This window comes from Thalassophryne amazonica, chromosome 17 (assembly GCF_902500255.1).
Source record: "Thalassophryne amazonica chromosome 17, fThaAma1.1, whole genome shotgun sequence".
Classification (NCBI taxonomy): domain Eukaryota; kingdom Metazoa; phylum Chordata; class Actinopteri; order Batrachoidiformes; family Batrachoididae; genus Thalassophryne; species Thalassophryne amazonica.
Genome location: NC_047119.1, coordinates 71,848,638 through 71,876,038, shown reverse-complemented (window position 1 = coordinate 71,876,038; position 27,401 = coordinate 71,848,638). Strand labels below are relative to the sequence as shown.

The window sequence follows — 27,401 nt, the reverse complement described above, 5'->3', positions numbered from 1 at the left end:
ATTCAGCAGCTCGACTTTTAACAGGGGCCAGAAAGCGTGAACACATTACCCCAATCTTGGGTTCTCTGCACTGGCTCCCTGTACATTTCAGAATTGATTTTAAGATACTTTTGTTTGTTTTTAAAGCTCTGAATGGACTAGCCCCGCAATATATCATCAACTACCTCCAGGTCTACACTCCAACACCAGCTCTGAGGTCCGAGGGCCAGTCCCACCTTATGGTGCCTAGGACGAGACTTAAAACTCGAGGGGACAGAGCCTTCTCCGTGGTCGGTCCAAGACTCTGGAACGCTCTGCCCCTACACATCCGATCTGCTCCCAATGTGGAGTGTTTTAAGTCCCATCTTAAGGCCCACTTTTATTCCTTGGCTTTTAACACCGCAAGTTGTACAGTCCTTGTGTCTTATTTTATTTTTATTTTATTGAAATTTATTGTTTTATCATGGTTTTATTTATTTATGTATTATTTTATCTTATCTATTTTACTGTTATTATTGTTAATATTACTATTTTGCGTGTCTATGCTTTTGCTGTGCAGCACTTTGGAGACTCGAGTCTGTTTAAATGTGCTTTATAAATAAAGTGGATTGGATTGGACTGTGCTGGAATTTATTCATCTCTCATTAACCTCTGGATCTGTTGCTAAATGTTTCAAATCTGCAGTGATTAAACCATTACTTAAGAAACCTAATCTTGACCCTAGTGTATTGAAAAAATATCGGCCGATATCAAATCTATCATTTTGCTCTAAAATTCTGGAAAAAGTGGTGTCATGGCAGCTCGTAGACTATCTTACTGAGAATAAACTCTTTGAGCCACTGTAGTCTGCTTTTAGAAAATATCACTCCACAGAGATGGCTCTCACTAAAGTGGTGAATGATGATCTGCTTACAATGGATACACACCTCTCTGCAGCTTCTCTCCCCCTGCCATCCCCTCATTACCCCATCCCCGTAGAGACGGTGCCTGCTCCCAGACCACCAACAACCAGTAAAAATCTATTTAAGCATAAAAATTCAAAACGAAAAAATGATATAGCACCTTCAACTGCACCACAGACTAAAACAGTTAAATGTGGTTTATTAAACATTAGGTCTCTCTCTTCTAAGTCCCTGTTAGTAAATGATATAATAATTGATCAACATATTGATTTATTCTGCCTTACAGAAACCTGGTTACAGCAGGATGAATATGTTAGTTTAAATGAGTCAACACCCCCGAGTCACACTAACTGTCAGAATGCTCGTAGCACGGGCCGAGGGGGAGGATTAGCAGCAAGCTTCCACTCCAGCTTATTAATTAATCAAAAACCCAGACAGAGCTTTAATTCATTTGAAAGCTTGACTCTTAGTCTTGTCCATCCAAATTGGAAGTCCCAAAAACCAGTTTTATTTGTTGTTAAATATCGTCCACCTGGTCGTTACTGTGAGTTTCTCTGTGAATTTTCAGACCTTTTGTCTGACTTAGTGCTTAGCTCAGATAAGATAATTATAGTGGGCGATTTTAACATCCACATAGATGCTGAGAATGACAGCCTCAACACTGAGGCTCACTTAGACTCAACTGGCTTCGCTCAAAATGTAAATAAGTCCACCCACCACTTTAATCATACTTTAGAACTTGTTTTGACGTATGGTATGGAAATTGAAGACTTAACAGTATTCCCTGAAAACCCCCTTCTGTCTGATCATTTCTTACTAACATTTACTTTAATGGACTACCTAGCAGTGCGGAATAAGTTTCATTACAGTAGAAGTCTTTCGGAAAGCGCTGTAACTAGGTTTAAGGATATGATTCCTTCTTTGTTATGTTCTCCAATGCCATATACCAACACAGTGCAGGGTAGCTACCTAAACTCTGTGAGTGAGATAGATTAGCTCGTCAATAGTTTTACATCCTCACTGAGCACAACTTTGGATGCTGTAGCTCCTCTGAAAAAGAGAGCCTTAAATCAGAAGTGCCTGACTCAATGGTATAACTCACAAACTCGCAGCTTAAAGCAGATAACCTGTAAGTTGGAGAGTAAATGGCGTCTTACTAATTTAGGAAATCCACACTTAGCCTGGAAAAAGAGTCTGTTGCTCTATAAAAAGCCCTCTGTAAAGCTAGGACATCTTACTACTCATCACTAATTGAAGAAAATAAGAACAACCCCAGGTTTCTTTTCAGCACTGTAGCCAGGCTGACAAAGAGTCAGAGCTCTACTGAGCCGAGTATTCCTTTAACTTTAACTAGTAATGACTTCATGACTTTCTTTGCTAATAAAATTTTAACTATTAGAGAAAAAATTACTCATAACCATCCCAAAGACATATCGTTATCTTTGGCTGCATTCAGTAATACTGGTATTTGGTTAGACTCTTTCTCTCCGATTGTTCTGAGTTATTTTCATTAGTCACTTCCTCCAAACCATCAACATGTCTATTAGACCCCATTCCTACTAGGCTGCTCAAGGAAGCTCTACCATTAATTAATGCTTCGATCTTAAATATGATCAATCTATCTTTATTAGTTGGCTATGTACCACAGGCTTTTAAGGTGGCAGTAATTAAACCATTACTTAAAAAGCCATCACTTGACCCAGCTATCTTAGCTAATTATAGGCCAATCTCCAACCTTCCTTTTCTCTCAAAAATTCTTGAAAGGGTAGTTGTAAAACAGCTAACTGATCATCTGCAGAGGAATGGTCTATTTGAAGAGTTTCAGTCAGGTTTTAGAATTCATCATAGTACAGAAACAGCATTAGTGAAGGTTACAAATGATCTTCCTATGACCTCAGACAGTGGACTCATCTCTGTGCTTGTCCTGTTAGACCTCAGTGCTGCTTTTGATACTGTTGACCATAACATTTTATTACAGAGATTACAGTATGCCATAGGTATTAAAGGCACTGCGCTGCGGTGGTTTGAATCATATTTGTCTAATAGATTACAATTTGTTCATGTAAATGGGGAGTCTTCTTCACAAACTAAGGTTAATTATGGAGTTCCATAAGGTTCTGTGCTAGGACCAATTTTATTCACTTTATACATGCTTCCCTTAGGCAGTATTATTAGAAAGCATTGCTTAAATTTTCATTGTTACACAGATGATACCCAGCTTTATCTATCCATGAAGCCAGAGGACACACACCAATTAGTTAAACTGTAGGAATGTCTTACAGACATAAAGACATGGATGACCTCTAATTTCCTGCTTTTAAATTCAGATAAAACTAAAGTTATTGTACTTGGCTCCACAAATCTTAGAAACATGGTGTCTAACCAGATCCCTACTCTGGATGGCATTACTCTGACCTCTAGTAATACTGTGAGAAATCTTGGAGTCATTTTTGATCAGGATATGTCCTTCAATGTGCATATTAAGCAAATATGTTGTTGTGTGGTCCGCTGAAGAGGAGGTACTGCTGGCCCACTACCACCAGAGGGTGCCCTGCTTGGAGTGCGGGCTCCAAGCACGAGAGGGCGCCAGACCCAGAGGAAGTGACAGCTGTCACTCATCACACCAGCTGTCACTCATCTACACCACTACTTAAGCCGGACTGCAACTCCACCTCCCCGCCGAGAAATCGACTACCGAGAGGTACTTTCTCTGCTAACTGACACGTTGTGTACTAATCCAGATCTCATTTGCAGCCATATTCTTGTGGACGTTGCCTTATCTGGGACTTCGGCGTTTGGCGTGACGACGACGACTGCGCCTCACTCTCTGAACAGATAAGTGGTTAATCAAGAGCTGCACAAGTGTGTGATTCGGAGGTGGAGGTTCCCCCTCCTGACTGTGTACAGACCGTGGACCACTGAGTGTACGGACTTACACTCATTCATCTTGTCTCTGCTTTTTGCCAGCAGTACCAGGGTCGACAGCCGAAGACAGAGGTCACCTGGGGATACGGGACTTGGCGGCTCCGGTGTTCTTCAGACCGTTGGTGGTGGAAGCCGTGTGGGACGCGGCCTCTCTCTCGTTGGGGTCTCCTATCTTCGAGCCTGCCCACACGTCACCTGGTGTTAATTGACTTTACAAATTTTGTGTGTTTAGTTGTGTGTTGTCACAACATTAAATTGTTACCTTTTGGCTTACTCATTGTCCGTTCATTTGCGCCCCCTGTTGTGGGTCCGTGCTACGACACCTTCCCAACAGGATTTCTCGGCCATCGTCATGGATTCCGAGGGGCGTCAGCTCGAGCGTGAACGGCCAATGGAAGAGCCAGGAGCGCAGACGTCAGCAGGAGGCGTGTTGAGTGAGCTGCAGCAGATCTTAACCGCCTTCACGGCTCGGTTGGATTTAGTGACCGAGCAGAATGTCCTCCTTAATTGGAGAGTGGAGGCTCTCGCCGCCAGGGTGGACGCGCGCGATCAGGGCGCTGCTGCAGCTCCTCCTCTGGCTGATCCTGGGCCTGTATCAGACGTTCCACTGGTCGTTCAACGAACCCCCCCACCGTCCCCTGAAGCATACATAAGCCCTCCGGAACCGTACGGGGGCTGTGTCGAGACGTGCGCGGACTTCCTCATGCAGTGTTCGCTCGTCTTTGCACAGCGCCCTGTCATGTACGCATCAGACGCTAGCCGGGAAGCTTATGTTATTAATCTGCTTCGAGGAGAGGCACGTGCATGGGCTGCGGCGCTTTGGGAGCAGAACTCACGGCTCCTAACGTCTTATACTGGGTTTGTACGGGAGTTCAAACAAGTGTTTGATCATCCCAACAGAGGCGAGACCGCTTCGAACGTGCTGCTGTCGATGAGACAGGGGCGCCGTAGCGCAGCCGAGTATGCAGTCGACTTCCGCATCGCGGCAGCGAGGTACGGCTGGAATAACGTTGCGCTCCGCGCCGCCTTTGTAAATGGGCTGTCCCCGGTCCTCAAGGAGCACCTACTGGCTAAGGAGGAACCGCGGGATTTTGACGGGCTTGTCGATTTGGTTATACGCTTAGACAACCGTTTGAATGAGCATCGTCGGGAGCAGGCCGGGGGGCGTGACCGGGCACGAGCCGTCCCTCCCCCTTCCGGTTCCGACAAGGTGACGTCGTCCCCACGCTTCACTGCCAGAGAGCCCCGTGTGGCTACAGCTCCCCCTGCTGAGGAGGCTATGGACACGAGCAGGGCCAAAGTAAAATCAAATGTCAGACAAAGGAGACTGGCCCGTGGGGAGTGTTTTGTCTGCGGCTCTTGTGAGCACATGCAGAGGGACTGCCCTGAACGGTCAAACTACAACGCCCGTCCTTAGAAACTGGGCTAAGGGTGGGCCATAACACACACGCGGAAAGACCCCGCAGATCGGCACGAATCCCAGTAACAATCCTTTGTGGGGATTTAACCCTTCACGCCCCAGCACTGGTAGACACGGGGTCAGAAGGGAATCTGCTGGACAGCAGATGGGCAAAGGAAGTAGGGCTCCCCCTGGTGGCTCTGCCGGCACCATTGCAGGTGCGAGCACTAGATGGCACCCTGCTTCCATTAATCACACATCAGACACAACCAGTGACTTTGGTTGTGTCTGGGAATCACAGAGGAGATAGTGTTCCATGTAACACCGTCTACCTCCCGAGTGATTCTGGGCTTTCCATGGATGGTGAAACACAATCCCCGGATTGATTGGCCATCCGGGGTTGTCACGCAGTGGAGCGAAACCTGCCACCGGGAGTGTTTAGGATCCTCGGTTCCCCCCGGCACTACAGCTAAGGAGGAGGTCCAAGTTCCCCCCAATCTATCGGCGGTGCCCAAGGAGTACCATGATCTTGCTGACGTTTTCAGCAAAGATCTGGCGCTCACTCTTCCCCCGCACCGACCGTATGATTGTGCCATCGATTTGGTCCCGGGCGCTGAGTACCCGTCCAGTAGGTTGTACAACCTCTCACGTCCGGAACGCGAATCAATGGAGACCTACATCCGGGACTCCTTAGCTGCCGGGCTGATCCGGAACTCCACCTCCCCGATGGGTGCTGGTTTCTTTTTTGTGGGTAAAAAAGACGGCGGACTCCGTCCATGCATTGATTACAGAGGGCTGAACGAGATCACGGTTCGCAACCGATACCCGTTACCCCTGTTGGATTCAGTGTTCACGCCCCTGCATGGAGCCCAAATCTTTACGAAATTGGATCTTAGAAACGCGTACCACCTGGTTCGGATCCGGAAGGGAGACGAATGGAAGACGGCGTTCAACACCCCGTTAGGTCACTTTGAGTACCTGGTCATGCCGTTCGGCCTCACTAACGCCCCCGCGACGTTCCAAGCTTTGGTAAATGACGTCTTGCGGGACTTCCTGCATCGGTTCGTCTTCGTATATCTGGACGATATACTCATCTTTTCCCCGGACCCTGAGACCCATGTCCAGCATGTACGTCAGGTCCTACAGCGGTTGTTGGAGAACCGGCTGTTTGTGAAGGGCGAGAAGTGCGAGTTCCACCGCACTTCTTTGTCCTTCCTGGGGTTCATCATCTCCTCCAACTCCGTCGCCCCTGATCCGGCTAAGGTTGCGGCGGTGAGAGAGTGGCCCCAACCAACAAGCCGCAGGAAACTACAGCAGTTCCTCGGTTTTGCAAATTTCTACAGGATGTTCATTAAGGGCTACAGTCAGGTAGCTAGCCCCCTGACAGCCCTAACCTCCACAAAAGTCCCCTTCGCCTGGTCGGATCGGTGCGAAGCCGCGTTCCAGGAGTTGAAACGCCGGTTCTCGTCTGCACCAGTTCTGGTGCAGCCTGACCCTGATCGCCAGTACATAGTGGAAGTGGACGCCTCTGACTCAGGGATAGGAGCCGTGCTGTCCCAGAGCGTGGAGGCTGATAAGGTTCTCCATCCTTGTGCCTTTTATTCCCGGAGGTTGACCCCCGCTGAACGGAACTATGACGTCGGCAATCGGGAACTGCTCGCGGTGAAGGAGGCTCTTGAAGAGTGGAGACACCTGCTGGAGGGGGCGTCGTTGCCCTTCACGGTTTTCACGGACCATCGGAACCTGGAGTACATCCGGACCGCCAAGCGGCTGAACCCCAGGCAAGCCCGCTGGTCTCTGTTCTTCGGGCGCTTTGACTTCCGGATCACGTATCGCCCCGGGACCAAGAACCAAAAATCAGATGCATTGTCCCGGGTGCACGAAGAAGAAGCCAAAGCGGGGCTGTCGAACCCCACCGAGACCATCATCCCCGAGTCTACTGTCGTGGCCACCCTTACCTGGGACGTGGAGAAGACCGTCCGGGAGGCCCTGACCAGGAGCCCGGACCCGGGGACTGGCCCCAAGAACAGACTGTACGTCCCACCAGAGGCCAGAGCTGCCGTATTGGACTTCTGTCACGGATCCAAGCTCTCCTGCCATCCCGGAGTGCGTAGGACCGTGGCAGTAGTCCAGCAGCGCTTCTGGTGGGCGTCCCTGGAAACCGACGTCCGGGACTACATCCAGGCCTGTACCATCTGCGCCAGGGGCAAGGCAGACCATCGGAGGACGACGGGCCTCCTCCAACCCCTGCCAGTGCCTTATCGCCCCTGGTCTCACATCGGCCTGGATTTCATCACGGGCCTCCCGCCGTCCCAGGGCAACACCATCGTTCTCACGATAGTGGACCGGTTCTCCAAGGCGGCCCACTTCGTGGCCCTCCCGAAGCTCCCGACGGCCCAGGAGACGGCAGACCTCCTGGTCCATCACGTCATGCGGCTGCATGGGATACCATCGGACATTGTATCAGATCGTGGTCCCCAGTTCTCTTCTCAGGTGTGGAAGAGTTTCTGCAAGGAGCTGGGGGCCACCGTGAGTCTCTCGTCCGGGTACCACCCCCAGACCAACGGCCAGGCAGAGCGGGCCAACCAGGAGTTGGAGCAGGCCCTTCGGTGTGTCACCTCCGCACATCCGGCGGCCTGGAGTCACCATCTGGCCTGGATCGAGTATGCCCATAACAGCCAAGTTTCGTCTGCTACCGGCCTCTCCCCTTTTGAGGTGTGTTTGGGGTACCAGCCCCCATTGTTCCCGCTGGTGGAGGGAGAGGTCGGTGTGCCCTCGGTCCAGGCCCACCTCAGGAGATGCCGCCGGGTGTGGCGGACCGCCCGCTCTGCCCTGTTAAAGGCCCGGACGAGGGCCAAGTCCCATGCGGACCGCCGACGTTCCCCGGCCCCCACTTACCAGCCCGGGCAGGAGGTGTGGCTGTCAACAAAGGACATCCCCCTCTGTGTGGACTCACCCAAGTTAAAGGACAGATACATCGGACCATTCACTATCCTCAAGATCATCAACCCGGCCGCAGTGAAGCTCCGACTCCCGGCTTCACTGCGGATCCACCCTGTCTTCCACGTGTCCCGTATCAAGCCACACCACACCTCGCCCCTCTGTACACCTGGACCCACGCCGCCTCCTGCCCGGCTCATCGACGGGGAGCCTGCTTGGACGGTACGCAGGCTCCTGGACGTCCGTCGTAAGGGCCGGGGGTTCCAATATCTGGTGGACTGGGAGGGGTATGGACCTGAAGAACGCTCCTGGGTGAAGAGGAGCTTCATCCTGGACCCGGCCCTCCTGGCCGATTTCTACAGAAGACACCCGGACAAGCCAGGTCGGGCGCCAGGAGGGGGGGGGGTCCTGTTGTGTGGGCCGCTGAAGAGGAGGTACTGCTGGCCCACTACCACCAGAGGGCGCCCTGCTTGGAGTGCGGGCTCCAAGCACGAGAGGGCGCCAGACCCAGAGGAAGTGACAGCTGTCACTCATCACACCAGCTGTCACTCATCTACACCACTACTTAAGCCGGACTGCAACTCCACCTCCCCGCCGAGAAATCGACTACCGAGAGGTACTTTCTCTGCTAACTGACACGTTGTGTACTAATACAGATCTCATTTGCAGCCATATTCTTGTGGACGTTGCCTTATCTGGGACTTCGGCGTTTGGCGTGACGACGACGACTGCGCCTCACTCTCTGAACAGATAAGTGGTTAATCAAGAGCTGCACGAGTGTGTGATTCGGAGGTGGAGGTTCCCCCTCCTGACTGTGTACAGACCGTGGACCACTGAGTGTACGGACTTACACTCATTCGTCTTGTCTCTGCTTTTTGCCAGCAGTACCAGGGTCGACAGCCGAAGACAGAGGTCACCTGGGGATACGGGACTTGGCGGCTCCGGTGTTCTTCAGACCGTTGGTGGTGGAAGCCGTGTGGGACGCGGCCTCTCTCTCGTTGGGGTCTCCTATCTTCGAGCCTGCCCACACGTCACCTGGTGTTAATTGACTTTACAAATTTTGTGTGTTTAGTTGTGTGTTGTCACAACATTAAATTGTTACCTTTTGGCTTACTCATTGTCCGTTCATTTGCGCCCCCTGTTGTGGGTCCGTGCTACGACACCTTCCCAACATATGTAGGACTGCTTTTTTACATTTGCGCAATATCTCTAAAATTAGAAAGGTCTTGTCTCAGAGTGATGCTGAAAAACTAATTCATGCATTTATTTCCTCTAGGCTGGACTATTGTAATTCATTATTATCAGGTTGTCCTAAAAGTTCCCTGAAAAGCCTTCAGTTAATTCAAAATGCTGCAGCTAGAGTACTGACGGGGACTAGAAGGAGAGAGCATATTTCACCCATATTGGCCCCTCTTCATTGGCTTCCTGTTAATTCTAGAATAGAATTTAAAATTCTTCTTCTTACTTACAAGGTTTTGAATAATCAGGTCCCATCTTATCTTAGGGACCTCTTAGTACCATATCACCCCAATAGAGCGCTTCGCTCTCAGACTGCAGGCTTACTTGTAGTTCCTAGGGTTTTTAAGAGTAGAATGGGAGGCAGAGCCTTCAGCTTTCAGGCTCCTCTCCTGTGGAACCAGCTCCCAATTCGGATCAGGGAGACAGACACCCTCTCTACCTTTAAGATTAGGCTTAAAACTTTCCTTTTTGCTAAAGCTTATAGTTAGGGCTGGATCAGGTGACCCTGAACCATCCCTTAGTTATGCTGCTATAGACTTAGACTGCTGGGGGGTTCCCATGATGCACTGATTGTTTCTTTCTCTTTTTGCTCTGTATGCACCACTCTGCATTTAATCATTAGTAATTGATCTCTGCTCTCTTCCACAGCATGTCTTTTTCCTGATTCTCTCCCCTCAGCCCCAACCAGTCCCAGCAGAAGACTGCCCCTTCCTGAGCCTGGTTCTGCTGGAGGTTTCTTCCTGTTAAAAGGGAGTTTTTCCTTCCCACTGTCGCCAAGTGCTTGCTCATAGGGGTCGTTTTGACCGTTGGGGTTTTTCTGTAATTATTGTATGGCTTTTGCCTTACAATATAAAGCACCTTGGGGCAACTGTTGTTGTGATTTGGCGCTATATAAATAAAATTGAATTGAATGGATTCAGACACCACTACGGTTCTGTTGCTGTTAGATCTCAGTGCTGCATTTGATACAGTGGATCATCATATTCTACTTGATAGGTCTGGATAATCATTTTGGGATTACTGGGAGTGCCCTTGCATGGTTGATGTCATACCTGACCAGTCGTTCTCACTGTGTTTTGTACAACAACACTACCTCTGACCTCAGTGACATGAAATTTGGTGTTCCACAGGGATCTATCTTTTCTCCCTTTATATAGCATCCCTTGAGCACATATTGCGGCGTTGTGGGATTACCTTTCATTGCTATGCTGATGATACTCAGTTATACATACGATAACTCTTTCTGCTTGGGACTCCGATGAGGGCAGTCGTGTTCCTGTCCCCATCCCCCACACTATCCCGGCCCCCACTCATGCCACTCCCTTCCCCCTCTGGGGCGCAGAGCAGCTTTAGCTGTGGCAACTCCCAGTTCCCCCCAAGCTGGCTGCACGACCACCTGTTGCTGCAGCCCTCCCCACACTCACATTTCCTTAATTCGGATGACGGACTGTTTCAAACTTTAGCGTACATAAACAATAAAATGTATGTGTGTGGTTGTTTTAATTCTGTTGTGTGCCATTATCACGTTCAACTAGTAATAATTGTGGATTAATTGTTGTATATTTGTCTGAGGTAACTGGGTGTGAAACTAATCGCCCTTTTAGAGTCTGAGTCTGCTGGTAATCTCATCCACATAAAATCCTTGAAGACTGCCTTGCATCAGTGAGAAGCTGGATGTCTAGCAACTTCCTACTTTTGAACTCTTACAAGACTGAAATGATGGTTCTTGGTCCAGTGAACCATCAGCATCAATTTGACCAGCTAACACTCAGCCTAGGCTCATGTGTCATACATCACACTGACAAAGTGAGGAACCTTGGGGTAATTTTTGATCCTACATTGTCCTTTGACCTCCACATTAGATATATTACAAGGACTGCTTTCTTCCACCTGCAAAATACAGCAAAGATTCATCCCATCCTGTGTATGACTGATGCTGAGACCCTGATCCATGCATTTGTTTCTTCTTGTTCTTTACAACTTTATTTATCCATCCATCCATCCATCCATTTTCTTCCACTTTATCCAGAGTCGGATCACGGGGGCAGCAGCTCAAGCAAAGCTGCCCAGACCTCCCGATCCACACACACCTCCCCCAGCTCCTCTGGGGGAACCCCGAGGCGTTCCCAAGCCAGCCGAGAGATGTAGTCCCTCCAGCGTGTCCTGGGTCTTCCCCGGGGCCTCCTCCCGATGGGACGTGCCCGGAACACCTCTCCAGTGAGGCTTCCAGGGGGCATCCAGAAAAGATGCCCGAGCCACCTCAACTGGCTCCTTTCGACGAGGAGGAGCAGCGGCTCGACTCCGAGCTCCTCCCGAGTGACTGGGCTCCTCACCCTATCTCTAAGGGAGCGCCCAGCCACCCTGTGGAGGAAACTCATCTCTGCCCTTGTACCCGCGATCTCATTCTTTCTGTCATGAGCCAAATCTCATGACCATAGGTGAGGGTCGGAACGTAGATCGATCGGTAAATCGAGAGCTTTGCCCCCCTACTCAGCTCTCTCTTCACCATGACGGTCCGATACAGCGACTGCATCACTGCAGACGCTGCACCGATCCATCTGTCAATCTCACGCTCCATCCGTCCCTCACTCGTGAACAAGAGGGACAGAAGCTACAAAATCAAGGACTGAGACGTCGCCCGGTATGGCGGAGCCGGGGCCCCACCCTGGAGCCAGGTCTGGGGTTGGGGCTCGTGCGCAAGCGCCTGGTGGTCAAGCCTTAGCCCACGGGGTCCGGCCGGGCTCAGCCCATAAGAGCGATGTGGGCCCGCCCTCCTGTGGGTTCACCACCTGCAGAGGGGGTCATGGGGGTCGGGTGCAGAGAGGATTGGGTGGCAGTTGGGAACTTTATTTAGCATTCTCCCATACCAAAATCACACCCACTTTCCCCCCATCCAGGTGGCATCTCCACAAACACACACACACACAAAAAAAAACAGTTCACAACAACAAAAAATAGTAGCTAATTTAAAAAAAAAAAAACTCAGAACAATCTGTGTAACTTATTATTATTGTTATAACACCAACATTCTGGACCTCTGACATAAAGATAACAGCAATAATAATAATAATAATAGATAAATCAATCAATCAATCAATCAATGTTTTTTTTATATAGCGCCAAATCACAACAAACAGTCGCCCCAAGGCGCTTTATATTGTAAGGCAAGGCCATACAATAATTATGTAAAACCCCAACGGTCAAAACGACCCCCTGTGAGCAAGCACTTGGCTACAGTGGGAAGGAAAAACTCCCTTTTAACAGGAAGAAACCTCCAGCAGAAACAGGCTCAGGGAGGGGCAGTCTTCTGCTGGGACTGGTTGGGGCTGAGGGAGAGAACCAGGAAAAAGACATGCTGTGGAGGGGAGCAGAGATCGATCACTAATGATTAAATGCAGAGTGGTGCATACAGAGCAAAAAGAGAAAGAAACAGTGCATCATGGGAACCCCCCAGCAGTCTACGTCTATAGCAGCATAACTAAGGGATGGTGGAAGGGATGTAGGACTAAGCAGTCCTACATATTTGTTTAATATGCGCTTTGAATGACATATCCTGATCAAAAATGACTCCAAGATTTCTCACAGTATTACTAGAGGTCAGGGTAATGCCATCCAGAGTAAGGATCTGGTTAGACACCATGTTTCTAAGATTTGTGGGACCAAGTACAATAACTTCAGTTTTATCTGAGTTTAAAAGCAGGAAATAAATAAATGCATTATAGGAAAAAATGTCCCAACAATCAGGAAATGGACATCAAAATGATTAAGGCAGCAGCCACTTATATAAAAATTAATAATCCTCAACCAGAAGTTAAGTAAAGACAAGCTCTTGATACGAGCTCTGAACGATGACCAGGTTTTGTCCTCCATCCCACATACTGTATACCTGATTTTTTTCCAGTGCTCGTCCCAACATCACCTCTGTCATCCAGTGGACATGGGAAGGAGGGTTCTTCCCCTTCCAGTTCAGCAGTATTAGACAGCGAGCATATAATGATGCAAAGGCAATTACATTTTTATGAAGGCGGGACAACTCTAACTCATTATTGACGACTCCAAAAACAGCTGTCAAGGGGACAGGCTCCAATGTTTGACCCAGCACGGCTGAAAGTGATTGAAAGATTGAAGACCAGAAACCATTCAAAGATGGACATGACCAAAACATGTGTCCCAGAGAAACAGGAGAGTGCTGACACCAGGGGCAGTTTGGGGCAACGTCAGGGTATAATTTAGACAGGCTGACATTAGAGAAATTCAATCTATGGACCAAGTTGGGTCTGATACGCAGAGAGGACGTGTGTATGCGCTGTATAACATTCTTCCAGGTCTCTTCCTGTGTTATTTCTCCAATATCTCCTTCCCATGCTGTTTTAAATTTATCCCACGTTTAAGGGCAGCCATCCAGATTGAATGCATATATTTTTCATATCGCTCCTTTATTATATGAATTTACATTGAGGACTAAATGCAGCAGATCTTTAGAGGGTGGAGATGGATACCCTGGAAAGAACTTAGAGGCAAAACCCCGAACCTGAAGATATCTGAAATAATGACATTTTGGTCAATTATGATCCCCATATAATGATTTAAATGATGCAAAGCCATCATCAGTAAAGAGATCCTGAAGGTGGACCAAACCACATCTGTGCCAAACTGAAAATGAAAAACATTATTGGAGAAAAGCCGCCTATGCTTGTCAGTTTAAAATGTTTTCTGAACTGACCCCAGATCTTAACTGAATTTTGGACCACCAAATTTGAGTTCAGCTCAGATGATTTAATATTTAGTGGTAAAGGGGCACTAAGGACTGAAACTGAGGAGACTGGACGTGGAGCTCTCCTCATCTGGACGTGGAGCTTTCAGTTCCATATCAGCCCAAACCGGACCCTCCTCATCTGTAAACTTATTAATCCAATATACCAATTTAACAATATTAGCTGCCCAGTACTAGAATAAAAAATTAAGTAGACCCCAACCACCGCTACATTTAACCCTCTCCATGCTTGCCTTCTTTGCACATGCAGGCTTTTTATTCCAGATGAGTTGATGCGATAGAGCGAACCAGCTCAGCAAAATAGGATTTTGGAAGAAAAATGGGGATCATTTGAAATAAATAAAGAAACTTGAGCATCACAGTCATCTTTACTGCATTTAACCATCGTGCCAGTGAGGACGGGAGTTTCGACCACCTGTCCAGATCGATTTTAGTACAGTCTAAGATAAACCTGTAGTTATGATGGACAGCTTTAACTGAACCTGCTATTTCTATTTCCAGGTAAGTAAATTTATTGCTCTCAATTATACACGGCAGAGTTTAAGTATTTGTTTCTTCTGGTTTACGTGGTCCAGCATTAGGGGTCTCCGATTGGTTCAAAATACTGCTGCCAGACTCTTAGATTAAATTAGACCTTAGATAGAACTTTATTGATCCCTTGGGAAGACTCCCTCTGGAAAATTGAGGTTCCAGCAACATTGTATAGCAACACACAGGGTATCAAAAGTGAAAAAAGAAAAACAGTTTGCAAATATAAATATAAACACAAATACACAATATAAAAATACCAGACATACTGATCAATACTAGTTTACTGGCTACTACGGTTGCTCTCCTTTCTGTCCTCTGTCTTCCTGTTCCTCCTCCTCCCCCTGAGTGAGGAGTTGTACAGTCTGATGGTCTGAGGGACAAAGGAGTTTCTCGGTCTGTTGGTCCTGCACTTGTGAAGCAGCAGTCTGTGGCTGAAGAGGCTCCTCTGGTTGCTGATGACGGTGTGCAGAGGCTGACTGGCATCACCCGTAATGTCCAGCAGTTTGTCCAGTGTTCTCTTCTATGCCACCATCAGAGAGTCCAGCTTCATGCCAACCACAGAGCCAGCCCGCCTGATTAGTTTGTCCAGCCTGGATGTGTCCTTTTTGGATGTGTTGCCCCCCCAGCGCACCACGGAGTATAAGAGGACACTGGCTATGGTAGAACATCCACAGGAGTTTCCTTCAGATGTTAAACAGGCCGCAACCTCCTCAGAAAGTACTTTCTTTGGTTTTTGTACTTGGTAACTTTGTGGTTGTCCTTTTAGTTTGATTACTGCCCTGAGATGTTTTTGGTTCTGCTCACTCCCGGGAATCTTTTGAAGATTGTGTAACATTGTGTGCGTCAGTTTCTGCGTGTGTTTGTAGCATGTCTTGTGTCTTGTTTCTGTCTTCTGTATGCTAGACTGTGACATCTGATTCAAACTGGCCAGGTTATAGGCTGAAGCAACTGTGACAAAAATGAGCATCTCCAAATCTGAGACCACAGTCCTCTGCTAGAAAAGGGTGGACTGTCCCCCCTGGGCCAGAGACACTGCCCCAAGTGGAGGAAATCAAGCATCACTGGGGATAAGATGGCGCACAAGATCAACAGATGGATGTTGGCATGTCTGAGTTCCTGTGGATGCTGTACCAGACCGCCGTGGTGAAGGAAGAGTGGAGAAAGAGCTCCCTCACTGACCAGTCGATTTAGGCTCCTATCCTCAACTACAGACATAAACTTTGAGGAATGACAGAAAGAATAAGGTCACAGATACAAGTGGCAGAAATGAGGTTCCCCTGTTGGGTGTCTGGGCTTCCATTCAGGAACAGGGTGAGAAGCTCAAATATCCAGGAGGGTTTCAGAGCAGACCTGCTGCTCCATGTCAAAACGAGCCAGCTGAGGTGGTTTGGGCATCTGGTGAGGTCGTCCCGTGGTCGCCTCTGAATTAGATTAGATATACTTTATTGATCTCACAGTGGAGAAATTACATTTACACTTCAGTTACCTCATTCAGAAATTACTCCACAATTATTACTTGTTTACCCTAATAATGGCACACATCAGAATTAAAGACAGCACATACACATTTGACATTGTTTATGTGCACTAAGTTTGAAGAAGTCCGTTATCCGAATTGAGGCAAGTGGGTGAAGGTCACGCAGCAACCCTGAGATGTGCCGCCATCAGCTGGGGGGAAGAATGGGGGCTGCAGCTAAAACTGCACCGCCCCCGCCAAAGGAGGAAGGAGTGATGTTAGCAGCGCCGGAAAGGGGGGGTGTTGATGGGGGAAGGAGGGGGTGGGGGAAGGGAATGGAGCATGCTTCAGTCCTGTGAAAAGCAGTTTATTGTCTTTGTGAGTTGAGATAAGAAACAGCCAAATGATCCCCAGGCCGAAACAAATCCCTCTGGAGGAAAAACAGTCGGGCAATTTGACCTTCAGGCTTGATAAGCCTGTAATGTTATGGTTTGAGCAGTGAAAAAAAACACTTTTTAACAATTCCACTTGCACAACCAAATCCCAATTATGAATTAAGAATATGCCTAATTATGAATTAAGAATATTAACCGGCCTCTGAAATCTTCAGCTTCAACTGCAAGGCACGCATCTGATCCAAGATGTCATCCAATTTGCGTCTGAGTTCAAGAGTCATCGCAGTCTGAGAATGCACTGCCTTGCCAACCTCGTTAATCATGACGGACAAGCAAGGGCCCGTGGTTCTTGATGCCACCGTCTTGCCAATTGTCCGGTAAATCAGGGCAGCACATAAGCCAAAAAGTACCAGCCCTGCTGCCATGAGACCAAAAATGAATAAATCCTTGACGTCCTCAATGGAGAAAGGCACCAAGCATGCAACACACCAGGAATTCCAGGAGTCGAGGACATAGCCCGCAGGATATGTTCCATCTGGGCAGGTAGGATCCCCCGGTCCTGACCTTCTTGTAGAAAAAATGGTGTCAATAGGGTTCAGAGACCAGCTGATCAATTCCATGGTTAATCCAATAGTAGTCCAATAGATCCAGAATCCAATATAATTGAGGAATTCACAGTCTGGTGAAGTAGGGACTTGAAGGTTACAGGCAGAGAACAGAGATAAGGGAGAGTGGAGGAGATGCGACCACCCTCGTCGGAGTCCCAAGTTTAACGAGGGAATATATCCTAAATGTGCTAAAATATGCATTAACCTTTTGTGCTTTTTTTCCCTATTCAGTGTCATCATAATATTATTTATCTTTTATTGAGCTAAAAATATATTGTTCCATATATGAGTGTGGTTTAATGTTTAGAAATCATCATTTATATATTAATAGAGCTTGTTGCTGTTGAAGAATATATTACTCATATGCTCATAGTGATCAACATTTATCAATGCTTATTAAACACGTAATCAATAGGTAAGGTTAATTACATGATATCTATACGAGGTCTATTAGAAAAGTATCCGACCTTATTATTTTGATAAAAACCAATTGGATTTGAATCACGTGTGATTACATCAGACAAGCTTGAACCCTCGTGGGCATGCGAGAGTTTTTTCACGCCTGTCGGTGACATCATTCGCCTGTGAGCACGCCTTGTGGGAGGAGTGGTCCAGCCCCCTCATCGGATTTTCATTGTCTGAGAAGTTGCTGAGAGACTGGCGCTGTGCTTCATCAAAATTTTTTTAAAAACTGTGAGGCACATCCAAGTGGACACCATTCGAGAAATTCAGCTGGTTTTCGGTGAAAATTTTAACGGCTGATGAGAGATTTTGGATTGTTTCTATCGCTGTAAGGACTTCCCACGGAGCGGGACGTCGCGCAGCGCTCCGAGGCGACGTCGTCATCCTGTTTCAAGCTGAGAACCTCCAAATTTAAGCCTCTGTTGACCCAGGACGTCGTGAGAGAACAGAGAACTTTCAGAAGAGGTCGGAATCAGCAGTTTATCCGGACATTCCACTGTTAAAGAAGATTTTTTTAATGAAAGATATGCGGACGGATTGGCGCGTTGGCTCGCAGCCGGCGCGGCGCGCCCACCACAGGAAAAACACCTCCGTGTTGATAACCATTTGTAAAATCCAGGCAGCTTTTGGTGGCTTTCAGTTGAGTGAGTATCTGAGAAATTGTTTAACAGCAGGGCATGTTCCAACTTGTCCTTAAGGTTTCCAACGGAGGTGTTTTTCCTGTGGCGGGCGCGCCACGCCGGCTGCGAGCCGACGCGCCAATCTGTACGCACGTCTTTCATTAAAAAAAATCACCTTTAACAGTGGAATGTCCGGATAAACTGCTGATTCCGACCTCTTCTGAAAGTTCTCTGTTCTCTCACGACGTCGTCGGTCAACAGAGGCTTAAATCTGGAGAAGATATGTTAGTTAAATAATCATTTTCAAAAGTTTTATAAATGTGATGTGGCCCTGTTTCGGTGAGGCCCTGAAGATATATTAAGAAATCCATATGTTGCAAATAGCATATGGAACAGGATGCCAGTTGTTAGAAGGTTGTGCAATTTTGAAATGTGCAAACATTCTTGTGGTATAACCGCGTGATGTGACTTGCTGACAGTTTTTCAGTTAGCAGTTGTTGCCCAAAATTTCTTATCAGAAGACTTCACAGCACGTGTGGGCAGGACCATGCCACGAAATAGAGAGATCAAGACCATCCAGATGAAGGACAACACCCAAGATTAGCAGAAAAACGCTGTAGTAGCATAGGGTATAAATACAAAGCCAGCCCACTGTTCAGGGTTCCTCCTTGCTGTCAGCTTGCTGGAACACCAGATTGCTGGTTGGACGTTTAAAGCTCCTGGGACCCTCAGAACTTCTGGGTATGCTTTTGCTTATCTCACTCATTCTGTAAAACTTGCATTCTGTCAAATTCTGTGACATTTAAATTCTGATTAATAAATCTCTAAGTGGTGGTCTAGCCCTCAGAGTAATTGTGTTCAAATTTAAATAACTGGTCAAAACCTTTCTTCAAATCAACGGACGCGCACGCGCACGTACACACACGCGTGAACAGCTAACAAGCTGCAGAAAGCATTTTGAGCCGTCTAAAAAGGTAATTATTTGACTTGTTTACATTGTCTGCAGCTGTTACAGTATTTATTCCTATGTTTATAACAGATTTAACTTCTTGTTATAATTGTTCAGACGAGCTGCGCTCTGATGCGATCCGCTGATGTTACCACTCGCCCTGTTCACTGCTTGTTTACTCCAGTCAACTTGTCCAGCAAATGCTCCAGAGGCTGTATTGTTGGTGTGAATAGTGATGCCGACGGCCAGAGTGCGCTTCTTTTATGACCGAAATGCAGATGCCATGCAAGCGCAACACGTGCGCGATGCATTCATAATACACCCGTAATACTGCCGTGATAATCGCAGTGCATCGGATCCGTTTTCTCACTACATGCATTGTATAACCGTGATTGTTCATCATATATTCGCTATATATTATTAATATATCCCTAATTCACAATGGGACATTTGTCATTTTTGGCCATTTTTGTTGCGGACGACAACGAATGCCAGTACTTTGTATACTCAATTCATGCGCAATTAATCCTCTCCCCAGTGGGACAGGGCCCTTAAACCTTTAAAAACCCCACACAGCTTTAATGTTTGCCAAGGGAATATTTGAAAACCTTTTTGAACCATTTCATTTAGTGGAAATGTTTATTGTACAGGGGGAAGCAAAACTCGGTTCAGGTCCGCAGCTCGATGTGCAGCTCAGGAGGTGCTGACCAAACACATCAGAGCTAAACCTGGTCACATGACCAGGAACAGAGACACCATAATATGAGCACTGACCTCGGAGGTGAAGGAGTTGATGCTGGTGCCGTCAGAGAGGCCGTTCCTGCGATACATGCTCACAGAGGGGTTGATGGCGCGCATAGGTCAGCGCGACACGGGCACACATCGCCTGTCATCCATGCCTGCAGACAAACAACAGCAGACCAATGTCTTTACACCCGATCATGTTCAAAAGCAACTTTTCAGTCACAAGAAGCAGAATGGGTACTACTGTCAGCCTTCAGACGACTCGTCAACGCAACTCGACGTTCAGGCAGCAGAGCAGCGTTCACGCCATTCTGACAGGCACCACAAAAAACAGAGACTATTATTTCAAACTATTTTTTCATATCAGTCTACGTACAGACCCCTCCACAAGCATGGCAACAGCAGCATTGCTGTAGTATGTGTGCTTTACTGTACTGCGCATGCATTGCTATAGTATGTGTGCGTTGCTGTAGTATGCATGCATTACTGTAGTATGTGTGCTTTACTGTACTGTGCATGCATTACTGTAGTATGTGTGCTTTATTGTACTGTGCGTGCGTTGCTGTAGTATGCGTGCTTTATTGTACTGTGCGTGCGTTGCTGTAGTATGCGTGCGTTGCTGTTTTTCCTTCCCACTGTAGCCAAGTGCTTGCTCACAGGGGGTCGTTTTGACCGTTGGGGTTTTACATCATTATTGTATGGCCTTGCCTTACAATATAAAGCGCCTTGGGGCAACTGTTTGTTGTGATTTGGCGCTATATAAAAAAAAAATTGATTGATTGATTGATGCGTTGCTGTAGTATGTGTGCTTTACTGTACTGTGCATGCATTGCTGTAGTATGTGTGCATTGCTGTAGTATGTGTGCATCGCTGTAATACGTGTGCATTGCTGTAGTGTGCTTTACTGTACTGCGCATGCTTCGCTGTAGTATGCATGCGTTGCTGTACTGCGAATACATTGCTGTAGTACGCATGCATTGCTGTAGAATGTGTGCGTTGCTGTAGTATATCTGCTTTACAGTACCGCGCATGCATTGCTGCAGTATGTTTTACAGTACTGCGCATGCACTGCTGCAGTATGTGTGCTTTACTGTACTGCGCATGCACTGATGTAGTATGCGTGCATCGCTGTAGTATGTGTGCTTTACTGTACTGTGCGTGCATTGCTGTGGTATGCGTGCATCGCTGTAGTATGTGTGCTTTACTGTACTGTGCGTGCACTGCTGTGGTATGCGTGCACCGCTGTAGTATGTGTGCTTTACTGTACTGCGCGTGCATTGGTGTAGTATGCGTGCGTTGCTGTAATATGTGTGCATTGCTGTAGTATGCGTGCGTTGCTGTAGTATGTGTGCTTTACTGTACTGCGCGTGCATTGCTGTAGTATGCGTGCGTTGCAGTAGTATGTGTGCTTTACTGTACTGCGCGTGCATTGCTGTAGTATGCGTGCGTTGCTGCAGTATGTGTGCTTTACTGTACTGCGCGTGCATTGCTGTAGTATGCGTGCGTTGCTGTAGTATGTGTGCTTTACTGTACTGCGCGTGCATTGCTGTAGTATCAAATCAAAATCAAATCAATTTTATTTATATAGAGCCAAATCACAACAAACAGTTGCCCCAAGGCACTTTATATTGTAAGGCAAAAGCCATACAATAATTACAGAAAAACCCCAACGGTCAAAAGGACCCCCTGTGAGCAAGCACTTGGCGACAGCGGTCATAGTATGTGTGCATTGCTGTAGTATGTGTGCTTTACTGTACTGCGCGTGCATTGCTGTAGTATGCGTGCGTTGCTGTAGTATGTGTGTGTTGCTGTACTGTGCATGCATTGCTGTAGTATGTGTGCTTTACTGTACTGCACGTGCATTGCTTTAGTATTTGTGCGTTGCTGTAGTATGTGTGTGTTGCTGTACTGTGCATGCATTTCTGTAGTATTTGTGCGTTGCTGTAGTATGTGTGTGTTGCTGTACTGCACATGCATTGCTGTAGTATGTGTGCTTTACTGTACTACGCGTGCATTGCTGTAGTATGCGTGCGTTGCCGTAGTATGTGTGCTTTACTGTACTGCGCATGCATTGCTGTAGTATGCGTGCGTTGCTGTAGTATGTGTGCGTTGCTGTACTGCGCGTGCGTTGCTGTAGTATGTGTGCTTTACTGTACTACGCATGCATTGCTGTAGTATGCGTGCATTGCCGTAGTATGTATGCTTTACTGTACTGCGCATGCATTGCTGTAGTATCAATCAATCAATCAATCAATTTTTTTTTATATAGCGCCAAATCACAACAAACAGTTGCCCCAAGGCGCTTTATATTGTAAGGCAAGGCCATACAATAATTATGTAAAACCCCAACGGTCAAAACGACCCCCTGTGAGCAAGCACTTGGCTACAGTGGGAAGGAAAAACTCCCTTTTAACAGGAAGAAACCTCCAGCAGAACCAGGCTCAGGGAGGGGCAGTCTTCTGCTGGGACTGGTTGGGGCTGAGGGAGAGAACCAGGAAAAAGACATGCTGTGGAGGGGAGCAGAGATCGATCACTAATGATTAAATGCAGAGTGGTGCATACAGAGCAAAAAGAGAAAGAAACAGTGCATCATGGGAACCCCCCAGCAGTCTACGTCTATAGCAGCATAACTAAGGGATGGTTCAGGGTCACCTGATCCAGCCCTAACTATAAGCTTTAGCAAAAAGGAAAGTTTTAAGCCTAATCTTAAAAGTAGAGAGGGTGTCTGTCTCCCTGATCTGAATTGGGAGCTGGTTCCACAGGAGCCTGAAAGCTGAAGGCTCTGCCTCCCATTCTACTCTTACAAACCCTAGGAACTACAAGTAAGCCTGCAGTCTGAGAGCGAAGCGCTCTATTGGGGTGATATGGTACTACGAGGTCCCTAAGATAAGATGGGACCTGATTATTCAAAACCTTATAAGTAAGAAGAAGAATTTTAAATTCTATTCTAGAATTAACAGGAAGCCAATGAAGAGAGGCCAATATGGGTGAGATATGCTCTCTCCTTCTAGTCCCCGTTAGTACTCTAGCTGCAGCATTTTGAATTAACTGAAGGTTGTTTAGGGAACTTTTAGGACAACCTGATAATAATGAATTACAATAGTCCAGCCTAGAGGAAATAAATGCATGAATTAGTTTTTCAGCATCACTCTGAGACAAGACCTTTCTGATTTTAGAGATATTGCGTAAATGCAAAAAAGCAGTCCTACATATTTGTTTAATATGCGCTTTGAATGACATATCCTGATCAAAAATGACTCCAAGATTTCTCACAGTATTACTAGAGGTCAGGGTAATGCCATCCAGAGTAAGGATCTGGTTAGACACCATGTTTCTAAGATTTGTGGGGCCAAGTACAATAACTTCAGTTTTATCTGAGTTTAAAAGCAGGAAATTAGAGGTCATCCATGTCTTTATGTCTGTAAGACAATCCTGCAGTTTAGCTAATTGGTGTGTGTCCTCTGGCTTCATGGATAGATAAAGCTGGGTATCATCTGCGTAACAATGAAAATTTAAGCAATGCCATCTAATAATACTGCCTAAGGGAAGCATATATAAAGTGAATAAAATTGGTCCTAGCACAGAACCTTGTGGAACTCCATAATTATCTTTAGTCTGTGAAGAAGATTCCCCATTTACATGAACAAATTGTAATCTATTAGACAAATATGATTCAAACCACCGCAGCGCAGTGCCTTTAATACCTATGGCATGCTCTAATCTCTGTAATAAAATTTTATGGTCAACAGTATCAAAAGCAGCACTGAGGTCTAACAGAACAAGCACAGAGATGAGTCCACTGTCCGAGGCCATAAGAAGATCATTTGTAACCTTCACTAATGCTGTTTCTGTACTATGATGAATTCTAAAACCTGACTGAAACTCTTCAAATAGACCATTCCTCTGCAGATGATCAGTTAGCTGTTTTACAACTACCCTTTCAAGAATTTTTGAGAGAAAAGGAAGGTTGGAGATTGGCCTATAATTAGCTAAGATAGCTGGGTCAAGTGATGGCTTTTTAAGTAATGGTTTAATTACTGCCACCTTAAAAGCCTGTGGTACATAGCCAACTAACAAAGATAGATTGATCATATTTAAGATCGAAGCATTAAATAATGGTAGGGCTTCCTTGAGCAGCCTGGTAGGAATGGGGTCTAATAAACATGTTGATGGTTTGGATGAAGTAACTAATGAAAATAACTCAGACAGAACAATCGGAGAGAAAGAGTCTAACCAAATACCGGCATCACTGAAAGCAGCCAAAGATAACGATACGTCTTTGGGATGGTTATGAGTAATTTTTTCTCTAATAGTTAAAATTTTGTTAGCAAAGAAAGTCATGAAGTCATTACTAGTTAAAGTTAATGGAATACTCAGCTCAATAGAGCTCTGACTCTTTGTCAGCCTGGCTACAGTGCTGAAAAGAAACCTGGGGTTGTTCTTATTTTCTTCAATTAGTGATGAGTAGAAAGATGTCCTAGCTTTACGGAGGGCTTTTTTATAGAGCAACAGACTCTTTTTCCAGGCTAAGTGAAGATCTTCTAAATTAGTGAGATGCCATTTCCTCTCCAACTTACGGGTTATCTGCTTTAAGCTACGAGTTTGTGAGTTATACCATGGAGTCAGACACTTCTGATTTAAAGCTCTCTTTTTCAGAGGAGCTACAGCATCCAAAGTTGTCTTCAATGAGGATGTAAAACTATTGACGAGATACTCTATCTCCCTTACAGAGTTTAGGTAGCTACTCTGCACTGTGTTGTTATATGGCATTAGAGAACATAAAGAAGGAATCATATCCTTAAACCTAGTTACAGCGCTTTCTGAAAGACTTCTAGTGTAATGAAACTTATTCCCTACTGCTGGGTAGTCCATCAGAGTAAATGTAAATGTTATTAAGAAATGATCAGACAGAAGGGAGTTTTCAGGGAATACTGTTAAGTCTTCTATTTCCATACCATAAGTCAGAACAAGATCTAAGATATGATTAAAGTGGTGGGTGGACTCATTTACTTTTTGAGCAAAGCCAATAGAGTCTAATAATAGATTAAATGCAGTGTTGAGGCTGTCATTCTCAGCATCTGTGTGGATGTTAAAATCGCCCACTATAATTATCTTATCTGAGCTAAGCACTAAGTCAGACAAAAGGTCTGAAAATTCACAGAGAAACTCACAGTAACGACAAGGTGGACGATAGATAATAACAAATAAGTATGCGTGCGTTGCTGTAGTATGTGTGCGTTGCTGTACTGCACGTGCGTTGCTGTAGTATGTGTGCTTTACTGTACTGTGCATGCACTGCTGTAGTATGTGTGCGTTGCTATAGTATGTGTGCTTTACTGTACTGCGCATGCGTTGCTGTAGTATGTGTGCTTTACTGTACTGCGCATGCATTGCTATAGTATGTGTGCTTTACTGTACTGCGCATGCATTGCTGCTGTATGCGTGCGTTCCTGTAGTATGCGTGCATTGTTGTAGTAGAGGACTGAAACTGGTTCCAGAAAGGGTCGAGAGGGTGCAGGTTTTCTTTGCAACCACCGACTCCAGCAGGTGATTTCACTGATTTGCGTCACTTTAAGCAGATGGAATCAGTTTGAGTAACTCTGCTGTAGTGTGTGTGAGCATTTCTTTATGCTGTATGTGTGCGTGATGCTGTACATGTGCTCATTGCTATACTGTGTGTGCCTTGTTGTAGTAGGTCAGCATCACTGTATGTGTGCATTGCTGTATTGTGTATGCGTTGCTGTAGAAGGTGTTCGTTGCTTTGTGTGTGTTGCTGTGCTTTGTGTGCGTTGTTATAGTATGTGTACTTTGCTGTTATATGTCTGCGTTGCTGTAGTATGCCTGCATTGCAATAGTATGTGTGCGCTGCTGTAGTGTGTGTGTGTGTGAGCATTGTAGTATGCTGTACGAGCGTTGCTGTACTATGTGTGCTTTGCTGTAACGTGTGTATTGCTGTCGTATGTGTGCACGTTACTGTGCTGTGTAAGCATTGCTGCACCAAAAACTGTTGACAGGACTAATATTTTTGGAGAAGCTACGGATATTAGCTAACAACACTGAACAATGGACGTTGATAATTATGTTGTGGATTCACACGCCATTCCAGCAGGGGGCAGTAAATCATCGTGCATGTGTGATTTTATTGAGTTGTAAATATGTTAGGGCCCTGTCCCACTGGAGTTTAGGAGGATTTGCACATGAAATGAGGAGACAAAAGCTGAGCGTCCGCAACAAAGGTGGGCGGAAATGACAAATGTCCCGGGGTGGATCAGCGAATACATGAGGAAGAAAAGCGGATATAACAGGGAACAGAAGCGAAGGCGACCGTGGAGGCACCCCCATGAGGGGCACAGCGGCCGTGATGCACTCGCTTCATCTGTGCCCACTCTGTCTGCATGCGCGACATACCATTTGCAACCGTGATGTGGCCGCGCTGGGCACGTGTCATATCTGTTTTGCACGCTGTCCCGGTCCGCCGCCAAGCCGCGCCAACCTGTCGGTTGCAGATATCAGCGGATGACAGGGGATATGCGGCGCATTGGTTGTGTATGTCCTGCGTATGTCTTCAGTATGTGTTCAGGCAGTGATGCGGATCTCATCCGCAGCAGGATTTTTGAGCCGCTCAAAAATCCTGGCTGCAGACATGCGTGCTTCTGCGGATGATCACGGACATGTTCGGATGGCGGCCAACTCATACAGGAATGTTAGACGGTTATTGCGGTTGTTTGGCGGATGTGGGCCACTTTTTCCTCCTAAACGCCAGTGGGACAGGGCCCTTAAAAATACATGGATGACAAAAAGAAATTGAAAAAACTCTTATTTCCATTGTGGTCAATTAAAAAAGTCAAATGACAAAATAGAAGCAGAAATAAAATAAAAATAATAATAATAGTGATAATATTTAATTTGGTGAAAGATGGAATGTTCCATTCAACAAGCCTAGTTCAATATTCTTTCCACAGCACAAAGGAAAAAAAAAATATTATTTGTTTTTGTCAGGGTTTGAGAGAAGCAAAGAAGAAAAGGCTTCCTCTGCATTACAGCATCATACAGCATCTCTTTGTGGAAAGTGTCCTGTATAGTTGAACGATGCACAGACACACTATCTGCAGCAAGATCATGTTGTAGGTCTTTGGAGCAGGTCTGTGGGTTGACTATGACTGTTGTCACCATCCTTCGCTTCAGCTTATCTGAGATTTTTCTTGGTCTGCCACTTCGGGCCTTAACTAGTACTGTCCCTGCGGTCTTCCATTTCCTCACTATGTCAGGGGTCGAAATACATTTTTTTAACCTACTTGCACTGGTGCTAGCAACAAAAAAATTACTTGCACCAAAAACTTACTTGTGCAACCAAAAGTCAGTCATATCAACCTTAAAACTCCTCCTCTGATGTGTCAGACTCTATCTCTCTGGGCCCATAAAGCCCCTTTCACACCGGGGCTGCTTCCAGTTGCGTCATGTGTCATCATGACGACGCT

General features: G+C 46.4%; 1 protein-coding gene across 2 annotated transcripts in view; it reads right to left on the bottom strand.

Moving 5' to 3' along the window:
* ralgps1 (Ral GEF with PH domain and SH3 binding motif 1) overlaps nucleotides 1-27,401 on the bottom strand; it is a 272,310-nt gene that overhangs the window by 221,732 nt on the left and 23,177 nt on the right. For both annotated transcript variants that reach the window (XM_034191724.1, XM_034191723.1), the window contains exon 2: nucleotides 19,954-20,078. In XM_034191724.1, coding sequence (XP_034047615.1) covers nucleotides 19,954-20,037 — 84 coding nt within the window. In that variant the 5' untranslated portion in view covers nucleotides 20,038-20,078. The remainder of the gene's footprint in view (nucleotides 1-19,953; nucleotides 20,079-27,401) is intronic.